General features: G+C 42.3%; 1 protein-coding gene across 1 annotated transcript; it reads right to left on the reverse strand.

Moving 5' to 3' along the window:
* Positions 1 to 566: 566 nt before the first annotated feature.
* On the reverse strand, positions 567 to 17,732 carry LOC106563204 (solute carrier family 2 member 11, like). The gene is made up of 12 exons (XM_014128548.3): positions 17,618 to 17,732; positions 17,336 to 17,434; positions 16,180 to 16,340; positions 15,877 to 16,001; positions 15,596 to 15,725; positions 15,342 to 15,490; positions 14,946 to 15,133; positions 9,962 to 10,072; positions 3,395 to 3,496; positions 3,074 to 3,149; positions 2,856 to 2,983; positions 567 to 923 (listed from the first exon to the last, which is right to left on the reverse strand). The coding sequence occupies exons 1-12, from the start codon at positions 17,639 to 17,641 to the stop codon at positions 705 to 707; spliced, it is 1,512 nt and encodes a 503-aa protein (XP_013984023.1). The 5' UTR covers positions 17,642 to 17,732; the 3' UTR covers positions 567 to 704.
* Between the last annotated feature and the right edge of the window lie 968 nt (positions 17,733 to 18,700).

The raw sequence follows: 18,700 nt of genomic DNA on the forward strand, positions 1-18,700 counted from the left end.
AGAATCTCAAATATATTTTTGGTTACTACTTAATTCCATGTGTTATTGCATAGTTTTGAGGTCTTCACTACTATTCTACAATGTAGAAAATAGTAAAAATAAAGAAAAACCCTTGAATGAGTAGATGTGTCCAAACTTTTCACTGGTACTGTTTTTCTCGTGAATATAGACAGTAGACATAAGTTTCCATTTGAAATAATCCTACACACCACAGTAATGAAAAAAATACTCTCAAAGTGAGTGTAATAAATCAGACAGATAAGCTATGCATGGCAGCCCTGCTGACTCACCAATAAGAAACTCAAGGTGAGCTGATTGAATCATGCTAAAATTATGTACCTTACCTTGTTCATCAGTAAAGTATGCACAGAATGCTGCCTTTACAAGTAGGTGTCAGAGGTAAAACCTTTTCCTGCCTGATTAGTGTCTGTATGGCTGGGGCCAGAGCATGATGACGACAGACCTTGGCCTGCTCAGAATACTAAAACTACTTAAAAATGTTAACTCTCTGGGCCACCTATTAATCACACAATACTTACCATCATAAAGGTCAAAATTATTGATTTGCAATCAAGATGACAGCAGACTGGACATGGATGTGTGGGGCAAATCTTAACAGAGGAGTTTTCACAAAGACAATGTTTTCACAGGAACGACAAAACAATGTGCAAGTCAGACACACTGTCATTCATTATGGAAAATGTTCAGAATTTGGTGGTTGTGCATGCCTTGATATGACTGGGTTCAGGAGGTCTCGTCCTTCCCTCCCCCGAGGATCCCCTTTTGGGATGCATCCTCTGAAACTCGGCCGTGATCTCCATGAAAGTGCGGTTCTTGGTCTCAGGCACGTTGTACCACACAAACACCCCAGACAGGAAACAGAAGACGAAGAAAATCAGGAAACAAAAGTAGTCCAAATTCTCCTGTGTATAAGAATATACTGTGAGTGTATGTGTGACATCAGCTGCCACAGTTACATATCAAATAAGAGTACCTTTACCTATGTAAGGTACTAGTGTCACAATATTTAAGGTACAACTGTTACACCTGTTTGTGGTTGAGTATAAAATCAAATCAAATATTATTGGTCACATACACATGGTTAGCAGATGTTATTGAGAGTGTAGCGAAATGCTTGTGCTTCTAGTTCCGACAGATTACATGTTAGATATTGCTGCACTAACAGTTCCACAACAACTACCTAATACACAAATCTAAATAAAGGAATGGAATAAGAATATATACACTACCGTTCAAAAGTTTGGGGTCACTTAGAAATGTCCTTGTTTTCCATGAAAACATACATGAAATGAGTTGCAAAATGAATAGGAAATATAGTCAAGACATTAACAAGGTTATAATGATTTTTTATTGAAATAATAATTGTGTCCTTCAAACTTTGCTTTCGTCAAAGAATCCTCCATTTGCAGCCTTGCAGACCTTTGGCATTCTAGTTGTCAATTTGTTGAGGTAATCTGAGGGGATTTCACCACATGCTTCCTGAAGCACCTCCCACAAGTTGGATTGGCTTGATGGGCACTTCTTACGTACCATACGGTCAAGCTGCTCCCACAACAACTCAATAGGGTTGAGATCCGGTGACTGTGCTGGCCACTCCATCATAGACAGAATATCAGCTGACTGCTTCTTCCCTAAATAGTTATTGCATAGTTTGGAGCTGTGCTTTGGGTCATTGTCCTGTTGTAGAAGGAAATTGGCTCCAATTAAGTGCCGTCTACAGGGTATGGCATGGCGTTGCAAAATGGAGTGATAGCCTTCCTTCTTCAAGATCCCTTTTACCCTGTACAAATCTCCCACTTTACCAACACCAAAGCACTCCCGGATCGTCACATTGCCTCCACCATGCTTGAAAGATGGCGTCAAGCACTCCTCAGCATCTTTTCATTTTTTCTGCTTCTCACGAATGATTTCTTTGTGATCTGAACACCTCAAACTTAGATTAGTCTGTCCGTAACACATTTTCCAATCTTCCTCTGTCCAGTGTCTGTGTGCTTTTTCCTGAGATAAGGCTTTTTCTTTGCAACTCTGCCTAGAAGGCCAGCGTCCCGGAGTTGCCTCTTCACTGTTGACGTTGAGACTGGTGTTTTGCGGGTACTATTTAATGAAGCTGCCAGTTGAGGACTGGTGAGGCTTCTGTTTCTCAAACTAGACACTAATGTACTTGTCCTCTTGTTCAGTTGTGCACCAGGGCCTCCCACGCCTCTTTCCATTCTAGTTAGAGACAGTTTGCGCTGTTCTGTGAAGGGAGTAGTACACAGCGTTATACGAGATCTTCAGTTTCTTGGCAATTTCTCGCATGGAATAGCCTTCATTTCTCAGAACAAGAAGAGACTGACGAGTTACAGAATAAAGTTTTGTTTCTGGACATTTTGAGCCTGTAATCGAACCCACAAATGCTGATGCTCCAGATACTCAACTAGTCTAAAGAAGGCTAGTTTTATTGCTTATTTAAATCAGGACAACAGTTTTCGGCTGTGCTAACATAATTGAAAAAGGGTTTTCTAATGATCGATTAGCCTTTTAAAATTATAAACTTGGATTAGCTAACACAACGTGCCATTGAAACACAGGAGTGATGGTTGCTGATAATGGGTCTCTGTACCCCTATGTAGATATTCCATTAAAATAAAAATAAATAAAAAAGCCGTTTCCAGCTACAATAGTCATTTACAACATTAACAATGTCTACACTGTATTTCTGATCGATTTGATGTTATTCTAATGGACAATTTTTTTTGCTTTTCTTTCAAAAACAAGGACATTTCTAAGTGACCCCAAACTTTTGAACGGTAGTGTACATACAAAGACAAGGTGTGAGAAGCTGATGTGCTCACCACTATGAGGGGGAAGAGCAACCCCAGGAGGAAGAGGCCCAGCCAGTTGAGGGTGCAGCCGATGGTGTAGGCAGCTGATTTGAACGACTGGTTGAAGATATCACCAGGTAGAGCCACTGTCACACCAGCTAGGAGCAATAAACAATGAAAATACCAGATAAATAAGTTGATCCATTTTTTTGGCTTGGCTTAGTCATACGTCAGGGTATAGAACCCACCTGGTCCACTGGAGAAGAAGAAGATGAAGATGAAGATGAGAAGCATACTGCAGTAAGGCATCCAGGAAACTTGGATCTGAACAACAAACAACAAAGGTGTAACTTATTAATGAGCCATTGTTGTTTACACCCACTGTAAAAAATTTATGTAACCCAGTGATAATATATAGGGACATTCTGTGAACTTTAGAGCTGGATGACATGCCTCAGAGAATTCCATTCATTCATTAGTAATGAGTATTATTCCATTTGTGGTAAAGATGTAACCCACAAACTATGTAGTTGATGACAGTAGTGTGTTGCTTATAATGTTTGACTTACCTGCAGGTATAGTGTAAGGGTCAGGAGACCCAGGGTAACTGCCATGCATAGGTAACCCCTATAGAGCATTAGCCTCTTTCCTGTGCTCTCAATCACCATCACCTGTCATACCAAAGGGGGGTTAACGATCAGAGTCAAATAGTGACATTAGGAATTTCACTGTCAACTGGACATAAATAAAACGCCACAGGGGTGGGGCACTCTTAGTAAATACAGTTGAAGTCGGAAGTTTACATACACTTAGGTTGGAGTCATTAAAAATGGTTTTCAACCACTTCACAAATTTCTTGTTAACAAACTATAGTTTTGGCAAGTCGGTTAAGACATCTACTTTGTGCATGACAAGTAATTTTCCAACAATTGTTTACAGACAAATTAGTTCACTTATAATTCACTGTATCACAATTCCAGTGGGTCAGAAGGGGGAGGCTTGCAAGCCGAAGAACACCATCCCAACCATGAAGCACGGGGGTGGCAGCATCATGTTGTAGGGGTGCTTTGCTGCAGGAGGGACTGGTCCACTTCACAAAATAGATGGCATCATGAGGAGGAAGATTATGTGGATATATTGAAGCAACATCTCAAGACATCAGTCAGGAAGTTAAAGCTTGGTCGCAAATGAGTCATCTAAATGGACAACAACCCCAAGATTCTTCCAAAGTTGTGGCAAAATGGCTTAAGGACAAAAGCGTGTGTGAGCAAGGAGGCCTACAAACCTGACTCAGTTACACCAGCTCTTTCAGGAGGAATATGACAGAATTCACCCAATTTATTGTGGGAAGCTTATGGAAGGCTACCCTAAACGTTTGACCCAAGTTAAACAATTTAAAGGCAATGCTACCAAACACTCAATTAGTATATGTAAACTTCTGACCCACTGGGAATGTGATGAAAGAAATAAAATCTGAAATAAAATTACTCTACTATTATTCTGACATTTCACATTCTTAAAATAAAGTGGTGATCCTAACTGACCTAAGACAGGACATTTTTACTAGAATTAAATGTCAGGAATTGTGAAAAACTGAGTTTAAATGTATTTGGCTAAGGTGTACTTCCGACTTCAACTGTAGTTACGGGCTTGAGAACATGTAAGTCTTGTTGACCAACCCCTCTTAAAGGTCAAACAAAAGATGATGCATGCATAGCCGTGGGAAGTAGGGGTACTGAGGGTACTGCAGCACCCCCTGAAAAATCAGAACACTTAAAAAAAACTATTATAAAATATTATTTCAGAAAAGTAGAGCATTGAGGACATTACTAGTATTAGTGGACCAATATCTGTATGATCGAGCAATTTTTTTCTTCTTCAGCATCTCAGCTTTGGCAAAAAAGGTAGTTGTATAATTAAGAACAGTCAGGGGTGCAACTTTCCTTGTGGTTGGGTAGGACATGATGCCCCCACATTCTGAAATAGCATTTTGTCGTCCCCCCACCTCCCCCCCATTTTTATCATTGCACTGTGATACAAAAAGCGGCATTGGTGTGCTTTAGGACCATGCGGATGCCTCAGAGCGGTCGGGTAGGATGTTTGGTGGTTTCAGACAGTTTGATTTAGGACCACAACGACACCACAGAGCGTGCAAACAGAGGTAGCTGTTGTCTGTGTATGTTATGCTTTTTCTCAGAGTTGTAAAAGCAAGCAGAGAAGAAACTGGCTGCTCTTTATTTCACTGATGTAGCTGGCAAGGTAACTGCTGTTTGACTTAACTGAAGAAGAAAACATATTCCCAGTGCTGAGCTAGTATTGTAACTGACATGTAACGTTAGGTAATGTTTCATCCCCTCTCAACTCAAGTTTTGTCTGAAGTGACTGAACTAGCTAGCTAACTAGTGGCTACCACAGCTCTAGCCTCCAGCTATCTGTCAGGTAGCAGTATCTAACAGCTGTTGTGTGTATGGAAATGTTTTGAAGCTGTAAGAAAGCCTGTCCCTTTAAGAACTTAGTGATAACGTCACAGCTATCACAAGCTGGCAGAGTGTTTAGTTCATTACCAAGTGTCGCCACCTACTGCTGTGAACATAAATCTCAGTTTTGGACATTATTTCCTTTCTGACCAACTTATTCATCACTGTGCGTGAATACCAAAACTACCACATCTTAAATGGATAAATGGACAGTTAATTGGATAATCAAAGCTGAGTGACATGGCACAGAATTGCAAACATTGTTAATCTCCAATCACATTAAGGAACCCTAAACTGAGGAATTGTCTCTCTCGCCGTCTCTCTAATAGGAGTACAATCTCTATAACTTCACCTACTCAGTGTATAGATTCCAGAGGCATCTCCCTCTAATTCAGTAGCCTTTGTTTTGTCCTGTTTCAACAGAAGTAAATTAACTTGGCTCATTTTCGCTAGTTGATGCACCATAGAGCTAGCCAAAAGTTGGCTAACGTTAGATATGTTTGCCTTAATCACAGTCAGTATAGCAATGTAACGTTATTGATCTGTCAGTTTCCCTAGCCAATTCCCTACTTTACACACTGACACAGTATAAACAGCTCTACAGGCTTCACTGTCATGTTGCACAGTCAGTACTGTACACAAAACTATGCTCCTCATGTCTTAGCAGGATCAGATGATGACAGGTGTCTTGAATGCACAACACGTCACTTCCTGTTGAACGCGGAATCAGGGAGAGCTCGGTTTGATGTTTTGGACTATTGAATAAGTTTGGTTATTAGCTAGCTACCTTTTGTGTTTGGATTCCGTGACGCGGTTAGCATCAGTTGCTGGTACCGCTATCATCTGCTGTTTGTTGTTTCCAATCTTACCTGCGATATGCCACGTTTGGAATTATGAGGAGTAACAGCGAAACCTATGTTGCTACCATGACGAAGACCAAAGCCGGCAGGAGTACCGTTGAGGGCAGTGTTGTCTCTATCACAGGTGAAGGATATTTTAAACTAACAAAAATAGTTAAACAGTTGTTACAACAACAATAAAATTGCTTCAAGTGTTGTGTCCAAATACTGGTGGAGTCAACTAATAAAAGAAATGGACGACCTGACCAGAGAGATCCAGGACCCAAAGAACAGTTTGCAGTTCTCCCAGGGTCAGCTCGATGAGTTGAAACAGGAAAACGGCAAGATGACAGCAATATGTGAGTCATTGTGAGAGGACATCAGTTCTGTTTGGGAATCAATGATAACAATGATGGAGAAATGAGATTCTTGAGGGACAATCAAGGCAGAACAACATGGTTGTTGACAGAATTGCAGAATATCCACGAGACCTGGGCGGAGTCTGAGAACAAAGTAAGGGAAATGATCTCAGAGAAACTAAAAATGGACCACAGGAAGATTGAGGTAGAGCATGACCACAGGACTGGAAAACCCACCACCAACCCAGGTGACAGGCCCAGGCCAATAGTTGTCAAGTCCCTGAGGTTCAAGGACAAGGTAGCTGTTCTGGAACGAACCAAGAACTTGAGAGGAACGTACATCTTCCTCAACGAGGACTATCCTGAAGCTGTGCACCAGAAGAGGAAAGAACTGATCCCAGCCATGAAAACTGCCAGAGCACGTGAGGACATTGCTTACATCCGCTATGACAGGCTCATTGTCCACCCAAAAGCCTGGAAGGGATGAGAAAGCTAAGCCTATGGGTTCGTAGCTTCAACCTCACAGCACACACTAACTGATTAATAGACTGCTGAATGTATATTTTTCTCTCTTGCTTTCTTTGCTCTTTTCCATATTATGTCTCTCTCTGATAAGCTACCCAGGAAATGGCTGGAAATAGCCCATATTAATATATGTAACCTTAGAAATAAGGTTCATGAAATCAATAACATTCATATATTAGCCATTTCTGAGACTCACTTAGATAATTAATTTGATGATACAGCAGTAGCAATACAATGATATAATATACAGTGAGGGAAAAAGGTATTTGATCCCCTGCTGATTTTGTACGTTTGCCCACTGACAAAGAAATGATCAGTCTATAATTTTAATGGTAGGTTTATTTGAACAGTGAGAGACAGAACAAAAAAATCCAGAAAAACGCATGTCAAAAATGTTATAAATTGATTTGCATTTTAATGAGGGAAATAAGTATTTGACCCCCTCTCATTCAGAAAGATTTCTGGCTCCCAGGTGTCTTTTATAGAGGTAATGAGCTGAGATTAGGAGCACACACTTAAAGGGAGTGCTCCTAATCTCAGTTTGTTACCTGTATAAAAGACACCTGAACACAGAAGCAATCAATCAATCAGATTCCAAACTCTCCACCATGGCCAAGACCAAAGAGCTCTCCAAGGATGTCAGGGACAAGATTGTAGACCTACACAAGGCTGGAATGGGCTACAAGACCATCGCCAAGCAACTTGGTGAGAAGGTGACAACAGTTGGTGTGATTATTCGCAAATGGAAGAAACACAAAAGAACTGTCAATCTCCCTTGGCCTGGGACCCCAAAAACACCATCCCCACCGTCAAACATGGAGGTGGAAACATTATGCTTTGGGGGTGTTTTTCTGCTAAGCGGACAGGACAACTTCACCACATCAAAGGGACGATGGACGGGGCCATGTACCGTCAAATCTTGGGTGAGAACCTCCTTCCCTCAGCCAGAGCATTGAAAATGGGTCGTGGATGGGTATTCCAGCATGACAATGACCCAAAACACACGGCCAAGGCAACAAAGGAGTAGCTCAAGAAGAAGCACATTAAGGTCCTGGAGTGGCCTAGCCATTCTCCAGACCTTAATCCCATAGAAAATCTGTGGAGGGAGCTGAAGGTTCGAGTTGCCAAACATCTGCCTCGAAACCTTAATGACTTGGAGAAGATCTGCAAAGAGGAGTGGGACAAAATCCCTCCTGAGATGTGTGCAAACCTGGTGGCCAACTACAAGAAACGTCTGACCTCTGTAATTGCCAACAAGGGTTTTGGCACCAAGTACTAAGTCATGTTTTGAGGAGGGGTCAAATACTTATTTCCCTCATTAAAATGCAAATCAATTTATAACATTTTTGACATGCGTTTTCTGGATTTTTTTGTTGTTATTCTGTTTCTCACTGTTCAAATAAACCTACCATAAAAATTATAGACTGATCATTTCTTTGTCAGTGGGCAAACGTACAAAATCAGCAGGGGATCAAATACTTTCCCCCCCCACTGTATATAGAAGAATCAGGAATGCTTATGGGGGAGGTGTTGCTGTATATATAGTGTATTCAGAGCCATATCCCTGTAATGCATAGAGAAGATATTCTGTCAAGCGTTATTGCATTAATTTTAATATAATGTTCTGTATAAATGTATGCCAAAGTAATTATTTGTCATGCCTCATCTGAGCAGGATCAGATGGTGACAGGGGTCTCAGCAGGGTCAGTCAACCAGGGAAGACCAGTCTGTGACGGCGCTGAGGTGAACTTTTACAAATGCAACACTTTATTCTCTCTGTGCAGCAAACACTGGACAAGCCAGAAGATTCAAAGATTGAAACTATTTTAAGGCAGTCTGACAAACCTCTAAAGTTGATTTCCAAACTGTATCAAGGGTTGATAGAGGCTTTCCCAATGACACAAAACATGTAATACTAAAATGTGAGGAAGACCTGGGAAGACACTACTGATGATGAATGGATACAGATATGTTTGAATGCCCAGCCATGTACATATAATCTCAGACATAAATTACTGCAGTTTTCAGAACATATGTACTATATGCCAGTGAAACTGAATACCATGTACTCAGAAATGTAATTCCTCTGCTGGAGGTGTAAAAAACAAAAGGGGACATATTTCAATATGTTATGCTCTTGTGAAGGCTGGCTGAGTTCTGGCAAAGTGTATGTTATTTTATTTCAGCATGTCTACAGTCTCCCTGTTTTTGTTTGTTTGGAAATATTGATTCTGGAGACTTGTCAGAAGAAACTGTGTAACCTAGAATTTATAGTGGCTAAGAAATACGTTGCCATTAATGGGAAGGTTGTGTATCCTCCCACAAATGTCACAATTGATGGCAGAAATGTCATTCCATGGGTTATTTCATAGTTTGTAGAAAATAGTAAAAATAAAAAATAAACCTGGAATGAGTAGGTGTGTCCAAACTTTTGACTGGTACTGTATGGGCTCCCGAGTGGCGCAAGGCACTGCTTCTCAGTGCTAGTGGCGTCACTACAGACCCTGGTTCAGTGGTCTAAGGCACTGCATCTCAGTGCTAGAGGCATCACTACAGACCCTGGTTCAGAGGTCTAAAGCACTGCATCTCAGTGGTAGAGGCATCACTACAGACACCCTGGTTCGAATCCAGGCTGTATCACAACCGGCCATGATTGGGAGTCCCATAGGGCGGCGCACAATTGGCCAAGCGTCGTCCGGGTTTGGCCGGTGTAGGCCGTCATTGTAAATAAGAATTTGTTCTTAGCTGACTTGCCTAGTTAAATAAATGTTAAATAAAAATACATTTAAAAAACGGTATATCAAGCAAGTATTTCTATTCTGCAAGTATTACATCAGATTAACTGTTTTGTACAGAAATGAACCTTCACAGTTCATAAAGGTTCATATAGGGTTAATAAGGGTTAGTGGTGAGGGATATGGTAAAACATGACTCACACAGGCCATGGAGGTAGAAACCTCACACAGACCGGTTCCCAAGGCAACATGGCGTAACTGGTGTGTGGGGATCCCTGCAGTACGGAACACGTCAAATGAGTAAAGGTACACCTGCAGAGGAGCAGAATGACACGGTTCATCACTTAATCAGACTATCTACTCTGAACAGAAATATAAAAAAACGCCACATGCATTAATGTCAAAGATTTGACTGAGTTGCAGTTCATATAAGGAAATCAGTCAATTTAAATAAATTCATTAGGCTCTAATCTATGGATTTCACATGAATGGGAATACATATATGCAGGTAGGGGCATGGATCAGAAAACCAGTCAGTATCTGTTGTGAACACCATTTGCCTCATGCAGCACGACATCTCCTTGGCGTAGATGATCGGAATGTTGTCCCACTCCTCTTCAATGGCTGTGCGAAGCTGCTGGATATTGGTGGGAATTGGAACATGCTGTCATACACATCAATCCAGAGCACCCCAAACATTCTCAATGGGTGACATGTCTGTTGAATATGCAGGCCATGGAAGAACTGGGACATTTTCAGCTTCCTGGAATTGTGTGTAGATCCTTGCGACATGGGGCCATGCATTATCATGCTGAAACACGAAGTGATGACGGCGGATGAATGGCACGACAATGGGCCTCGGGATCTCGTCACGTATAGAGAGACAATATCTCTCTCATCATCACTCAATGTCTAGGTTTACCTCCACTGTATTCACATCCTACCATACCTTTGTCTGTACATTATACCTTGAAGCTATTTTATCGCCCCCAGAAACCTGCTCCTTTTACTCTCTGTTCCGGACGTCCTAGATGACCAATTCTCATAGCTTTTAGCCGTACCCTTATCCTACTCCTCCTCTGTTCCTCTGGCGATGTAGAGGTGAATCTAGGCCCTGCAGTGCCTAGCTCCACTCCTATTCCCCAGGCGCTCTCTTTTGATGACTTCTGTAACCGTAATTGCCTTGGTTTCATGCATGTTAACATTAGAAGTCTCCTCCCTAAGTTTGTTTTATTCACTGCTTTAGCACACTCTGCCAGCCCGGATGTCCTAGCCGTGTCTGAAACCTGTCTTAGGAAGTCCACCAAAAACTCTGAAATCTCCATCCCTTACTAGAACATTTTCAGACAAGATAGAACGGCCAAAGGGGGCGGTGTTGCAATCTACTGCAGAGATAGCCTGCAGAGTTCTGTCCTACTATCCAGATCTGTACCCAAACAATTTGAACTTCTACTTTTAAAAATCCACCTGTCTATAAACAAGTCTCTCACTGTTGCCGCCTGCTATAGACCACCCTCTGCCCCCAGCTGTGCTCTGGACACCATATGTGAACTGATTGCCCCCCATCTATCTTCAGAGCTCATGCTGCTAGGTGACCTAAACTGGGACATGCTTAACACCCCAGCCATCCTACAATCTAAGCTTGATGCCCTCAAGCTCACACAAATTATCAATGAACCTACCAGGTACCACCCCAAAGCCGTAAACACGGGCACCCTCATATCATCCTAACCAACTTGCCCTCTAAATACACCTCTGCTGTTTTCAACCAAGATCTCAGCGATCACCGGCTCATTGCCTGCATCCGTAATGGGTCAGCGGTCAAACGACCTCCACTCATCACTGTCAAACGCTCCCTGAAACACTTCAGCGAGCAGGCCTTTCTAATCGACCTGGCCCGGGTATCCTGGAATGATATTGACCTCATCCCGTCAGTAGAGGATGCCTGGTTATTTTTTTTAAATGCCTTCCTCACCATCTTAAATAAGCATGCCCCATTCAAGAAATGTAGAACCAGGAACAGATATAGCCCTTGGTTCTCTCCAGACCTGACTGCCCTTAACCAACACAAAAACATCCTGTGGCATTCTGCATTAGCATCGAACAGCCCCCGTGATATGCAACTTTTCAGGGAAGTTAGAAACCAATATACACAGGCAGTTAGAAAAGCCAAGGCTAGCTTTTTCAAGCACAAATTTGCTTCCTGCAACACAAACTCAAAAAAGTTCTGGGACACTGTAAAGTCCATGGAGAATAAGAGCACCTCCTCCCAGCTGCCCACTGCACTGAGGATAGGAAACTCTGTCACTACTGATAAATCCACTATAATTGAGAATTTCAATAAGCATTTTTCTACGGCTGGCCATGCTTTCCACCTGGCTACCCCTACCCCGGTCAACAGCACTGCACCCCCCACAGCAACTCGCCCAAGCCTTCCCCATTTCTCCTTCTCCCAAATCCAGTCAGCTGATGTTCTGAAAGAGCTGCAAAATCTGGACCCCTACAAATCAGCCGGGCTACAAAATCTGGACCCTTTCTTTCTAAAATTATCTGCCGAAATTGTTGCAACCCCTATTACTAGCCTGTTCAACCTCTCTTTCGTGTTGTCTGAGATTCCCAAAGATTGGAAAGCAGCTGCAGTCATCCCCCTCTTCAAAGGGGGGGACACTCTTGACCCAAACTGCTACAGACCTATATCTATCCTACCCTGCCTTTCTAAGGTCTTCGAAAGCCAAGTCAACAAACAGAATACCGACCATTTCGAATCCCACCTCCGCTATGCAATCTGGTTTCAGAGCTGGTCATGGGTGCACCTCAGCCACGCTCAAGGTCCTAAACGATATCTTAACCGCCATTGATAAGAAACAATACTGTGCAGCCGGAATTCATTGACCTGGCCAAGGCTTACGACTCTGTCAATCACCACATCCTCATCGGCAGACTCAATAGCCTTGGTTTCTCAAATGATTGCCTCGCCTGGTTCACCAACTACTTCTCTGATAGAGTTCAGTGTGTCAAATCGGAGGGCCTGTGGTCCGGACCTCTTGCAGTCTCTATGGGGGTGCCACAGGGTTCAATTCTTGGGCCGACTCTCTTCTCTGTATACATCAATGTCGCCGCTCTTGCTGCTGGTGAGTCTCTGATCCACCTCAACGCAGACGACACCATTCTGTATACTTCTGGCCCTTCTTTGGACACTGTTAACAACCCTCCAGACGAGCTTCAATGCCATACAACCCTCCTTCTGTGGCCTCCAACTGCTCTTAAATACAAGTAAAACTAAATGCATGCTCTTCAACCGATCACTGCCTGCACCTGCCCCCCATCCAGTATCACTACTATGGACGGTTCTGACTTAGAATATGTGGACAACTACAAATACCTAGGTGTCTGGTTAGACTGTAAACTCTCCTTCCAGACTCACATCAAACATCTCCAATCCAAAGTTAAATCTAGAATTGGCTTCCTATTTCACAACAAAGCATCCTTCACTCATGCTGCCAAACATACCCTTGTTGAACTAACCATCCTACCGATCCTCGACTTCGGCGATGTCATTTACAAAATAGCCTCCAATACCCTACTCAATAAATTGGATGCAGTCTATCACAGTGCCATCCGTTTTGTCACCAAAGCCCCATATACTACCCACCACTGCGACCTGTATGCTCTCGTTGGCTGGCCCTCGCTTCATACTCGTCGCCAAACCCACTGGCTCCAGGTCATCTACAAGACCCTGCTAAGTAAAGTCCCCCCTTATCTCAGCTCGCTGGTCACCATAGCAGCACCCACCTGTAGCACGCGTTCCAGCAGGTATATCTCCCTGGTCACCCCCAAAGCCAATTCCTCCTTCGGCCGCCTCTCCTTCCAGTTCTCTGCTGCCAATGACTGGAACAAACTACAAAAATCTCTGAAACTGGAAACACTTATCTCCCTCACTAACTTTAAGCACCAGCTGTCAGAGAAGCTCTCAGATTACTGCACCTGTACATAGCCCATCTATAATTTAGCCCAAACAACTACCTCTTCCCCTACTGTATTTATTTATTTAGCTCCTTTGCACCCGATTATTTCTATTTCTACTTTGCACTTTCTTCCACTGCAAATCGTCCATTCCAGTGTTTTATTTGCTATATTGTATTTACTTTGCCACCATGGCCTTTTTTTTGCCTTTCCCTCCCTTTTTTCACCTTATTTGCATATAGACTTATTTTTCTACTGTATTATTGACTGTATGTTTGTTTACCTCCATGTGTAACTGTGTTGTTGTATGTGTCGAACTGCTTTGCTTTATCTTGGCCAGGTCGCAATTGTAAATGAGAACTTGTTCTCAACTTGCCTACCTGGTTAAATAAAGATGAAATAAAAAATAAGTAAGTCTCTGTGCATTCAAATTGCCATCAATAAAATGCAATTGTGATCATTGTCCGTAGCTTTTGCCTGCCCATACTATAACCCCACTGCCACCATAGGACCCTTGTGAGGATGACAAGCATGCAGATGAGCTTCCCTGAAACAGTTTCTGATAGTTTGTGCAAACCCACAGTTTCATCAGATTTCCAGGTGGCTGGGTCACAGACGATCCCGCAGGTGAAGAATCCGGTTTTGGAGGTCCTGGGTTGGCTTGGTTTCACGTGGTCTGTGGTTTTGAGGCCGGTTGGACGTACTGCCAAATTCTCTAAAATGACTTTGGAGGCGACTTATGGTAGAGAAATGAACATTCAATTCTCTGGCAACAGCACTGGTGGACATTCCTGCAGTCAGCATGCCAAATGTAAGCTCCCTCAACTTGGGACATCTGTGGCATTGTTTTGTGTGACAAAACTGTACATTTTAGAGTGGCCTTTTATTGTCGTCAACACAAGGTACACCTGTGTAATGATCATGCTGTTTAATCAGCTTCTTGATATGCCACACCTGTCAGGCGGATGGATTATCTTGGCAAATATAAACGCTTACTAACAGGGATGTCAACAAATTTGTGCCCTTTTATTTCAGCTCATGAAACATGAGATCAACACTTTACATGTTGCATTTATATTTTTGTTCAGTATAATTGAACGGACTTAAGGTAGGTTTTGATCAGACAGTGACATGCTATGGTATATTTGTATATCCTAACTCCAACTCTTGCTCAAACACATCCAAACACAATATCCTCATGGACCAACTTCATGCAACTCACAGCGTTGATGCCACTGAACTGCAGGGTGGTGAAGGTGACGAGGATGGTGAGGAACTGCCAGCGTACGTCCTGGTCCAGGATCAGGTCCAACACAGTGTGGCTGCGGACTCCCTTCATGGAGGCGTGCTCCACCAGCATCTCCTCCACCTCCGCACTGTGGTCTCTGTTTCCCCACAGCCTGCGGATGGCTACAAGGGGGAAAGGCCCAGTAAGATACACAAGTGGAAAAGGACATAAAAGCCCAATAAGATAGACTGCTGAGTCAGATATTATGATGACGATTGTGAGGATGATTATGAAAACACTAATTGCATCAAGTACATTTTTAGTGAGGTAGTGTTCCTTAGGCAACCCATTACCTGTCAATATTCCTCAGGGCTCCACCCAGGTGCTTACCCTTCTCACAGCCCTGGCGGTCGCCCCGGTCCAGCAGCAGGTATTTGGGTGACTCTGGGAGGAAGGGCAGGGTGATGAGCTGGAGCAGGGCGGTCGCACCACTGAAGCCCAACAACCAAGGCCACCTGTCCTCTGTCCCCAATAACTCACTGCAAGGACAGAGTACACTATCAAATAATATCACATTGTTTGTTCACCACAGGTTAAACTGATATAAGCATCCCTGACTGACACACTAGGACCAGATAGCTCACCTGATCCCCAGAAGCTGACCTGAGAACTTCCCCATGGACAGAAAGGTGGAAACAGACACACCCACTATCCCTCGCAGCCTCTTGGGGGCACATTCCACTAGGTACATGGTGTGGACACTGAGGCTAACACCTGCAGCACACGCAGGAAAGGATAAACCTTATCACAGACAGTTTGGCAGCATTAATCCTCTAGTGAGATATTAAGACAGGTATAAAGATGACCTTGTTTTGGATGGACCTTTCTTATGAATGGAATCCATTCATAAGAAAAATCAGCATACCTGCATTAATGCCATAGAGGAAACGTCCAACCATGATCATCTCAAAGGACATGGCCGTTTTACTCAACAGCATCATCCCAGCACCGCCAATGGCAAACAGGTTGTTCAACAACAGGCATCTCTTTCTGGTAAGTGTGGTGGGGGCAAGAAATAAAAATCTACAGAATTCCTGTTCTACTACAACAAATAGTAACCACACCAACACACCTTCAAATAAGAGGCTAAAATCATTGCATGGCCAGGATGCATACTCCAAGTCTTGGCTCAGTATGAAGCCTGACACTTTCTACTACTACCACTTACCTCCCATACGCTGATGAGAGGCGGCCGGCACACAGGGACCCGAGGAGACCCCCGATGCAGAAGATGGAGACGATGAAGGACCAGATGAGAGTCACTTCCCACTGTTCCAGGGATATACTATAGCGCTGCAGGCATGTGGTGTTCACCAGCTCCTTTATGAACTACAGTAACACCAAGATGGTGGCCGTGACGTTTTGGAATTGGGTCAGTCAAACATTTACGGATCTCAAACCATTTCTCATTTTCCCCCATAAAAAATATTTACAGTTTACATTGGTGCACGTCTCCAACTGAAGTTGTTGCTTTGTTGAGAGAAAATAGTGATTCGGAGCTATTACATTATTGTTATAGAAACTTGAGTGTAACTTTTTTTAGTTTAGTTTATTAATTCAACCATTTAAAAAAACAAGCACACATAAAACTTGAAAAAGCCATACATGCACATGAATAAAATCATGGAGGATAACACACTATAAAGTCTGGGACATATTTCCATTGTGGTCCTCTTGAGACAAGATGGCTAGACAAGATCCAACACAGTATGGCAGTGAAATAATAGAACAAAAACAGAGAAGAACGTCTATCTCATCATTGCAGTTATTCATATGGGCACAGAAGACATCAAACATATATTTACTTTGTTTTTAAAGCTGCCCAGAGAAGACGTTGTTTTTATGGGCAGAGGCAACTCATTCCATTCTGAGGCTCCAGTATACAAGAAAGTACCGTTCCCAGCATTACTCCTGAACCTGTATAAGCACACATCAGCAACACCTGATCTGGTGCTGTGATTGTGTGCATCCCTAACACGAGGACAGTAATCACTTAAATATCTGGGCGCAGGACCATAAATATTCCTGTAAACCAAACCTAGTCTAATCTGGGACACCCTAGCCTCAACAGGCAGCCAGTTTAGTTCCTGAAAGCAGCTCCTGCCTATGCGAGTACGTGGACTCACCTTCAATACTACCCTGATCAACTTATTCTGGGCTATCTGGAGCTTCCCCTTCATAAGTTTAGATAAGCCCCCAAACCAGGAAGTACTAGCATAGTAACAACTGAGATTGGTTTACAAAGCAACATGTATCTGTTAATACTGACATGGTGGTCTACTTTTGTCATTTAAAAATACTTTAAGTGGATCTCCAGTACTCACAGAAGAAGGTGAAGTTAGGACAGATATATGAAAGCCGAACTGGAATGTCCCACCAATGCCACTAATGAAAATGGCAGCAATAAGAACAGGACTTTCTAACTGGACAAAGAAGAAGAAACATGAGTAAGCCTGCAACGATACACCATAAAAACAAACACAGCACTGGCGATTAGAATTGCCAAACAAGCAGTGATATAGTTGGGCATTGCGTAGTTACCATTAGTCACAAATGGCCAATCGAAAAAAATATATACATGAAAAATCACAAATATTGCCACTTACCAGAAGCATCAAGGCATGTGCCATAGCTAGTCCCTGGTTCAATGCAAGGAATGAGGGTAAATGAGACTCAACTAAAACAGATGTCTAACTGAAAGTGGTGACATGTTAACATTAGGGCTGTGAAGACGATGGAATTTTGGGTAATGATTGTCATGCAAATAACAAGGTTAGTCATAGTCTATTTTTTTTGTATGTGTTGAGCTTGTAATTTATCTTTGAAAAATATATACTTAATGAATACAACACAGCTTTGCTGTTACCTCTGTCTCAAAAATAAATGGTTTTAACCATGTTTGGAAATGAAGCTTCTCATTCCAACCATGAGGTTCTGCTCTGCTCTTAAAATGATTACCAACTTTACCCTATTCATGTAAAAAGAAACTGCTCTTGGGTAAAGTATATCTACTTGAATACAAAGTTAAATCCCCCTTCACCTAAATTGAATGTGAAGACTAGAATTTTTGGTTACACGATTATACAATAACTGTGCCAGCCCAAGTTAACGTACACCACACAGCTGAAATTATTGACCAAAAGTTACCATCATGTCAAAACACTTCCTGTCCCCTCAAAAACAAATGCACATCCTTGTAGGGAAGAATAAGATCCAACTTACATGCATCCTGCAATGTCAAGTGGAATCTGGAAATAGATTATTACACCTTGCATACAATTGACATGAATATAACAATTGATCCAAAATATGAATTTAATTATTATAAGGAAGATTTGCCTTTATACCAATATAAAACATGTTTGCTATAGACAGTCATCTTTATCACCACATGGATAATACAATTAAAAAGGCGCTAATACCACAACGTTTGAAATAAATAATTTGTTGCAAGTGAAACTGACTCGCATAAATAAATAATCTAATCCAGGCACATAAACTAGAAGAGCCTCAACCACTGTTCTCCATATAATGAGTTGTTTTATTTTCACCCTTTCCCTCAGTCAATACTGTCCTGTTGTAGCCGATTAGTCAGGTCCAGAATTATTGGCACCCTTGATAAAGATGAGCAAAAAAAATATTATGAAATAAATACATACTGATTTACAGTTGAAGTGGGAAGTTTACAT

The sequence above is a fragment of the Salmo salar genome, chromosome 11 (assembly GCF_965601325.2).
Source record: "Salmo salar chromosome 11, fSalSal1, whole genome shotgun sequence".
Taxonomy (NCBI): domain Eukaryota; kingdom Metazoa; phylum Chordata; class Actinopteri; order Salmoniformes; family Salmonidae; genus Salmo; species Salmo salar.

Coding starts and splice junctions, on each gene's coding strand:
- LOC106563204 (XM_014128548.3), bottom strand. CDS start 17,641: ATGGCACATGCCTTGATGCTTCTG. Junction 15,726..15,876: donor CCTCTATGGCATTAATGCAG/GTATGCTGATTT, acceptor CGTGTGCTGCAG/GTGTTAGCCTCAGTGTCCAC. Junction 15,134..15,341: donor CCGCCAGGGCTGTGAGAAGG/GTAAGCACCTGG, acceptor TCCCCCTTGTAG/CCATCCGCAGGCTGTGGGGA.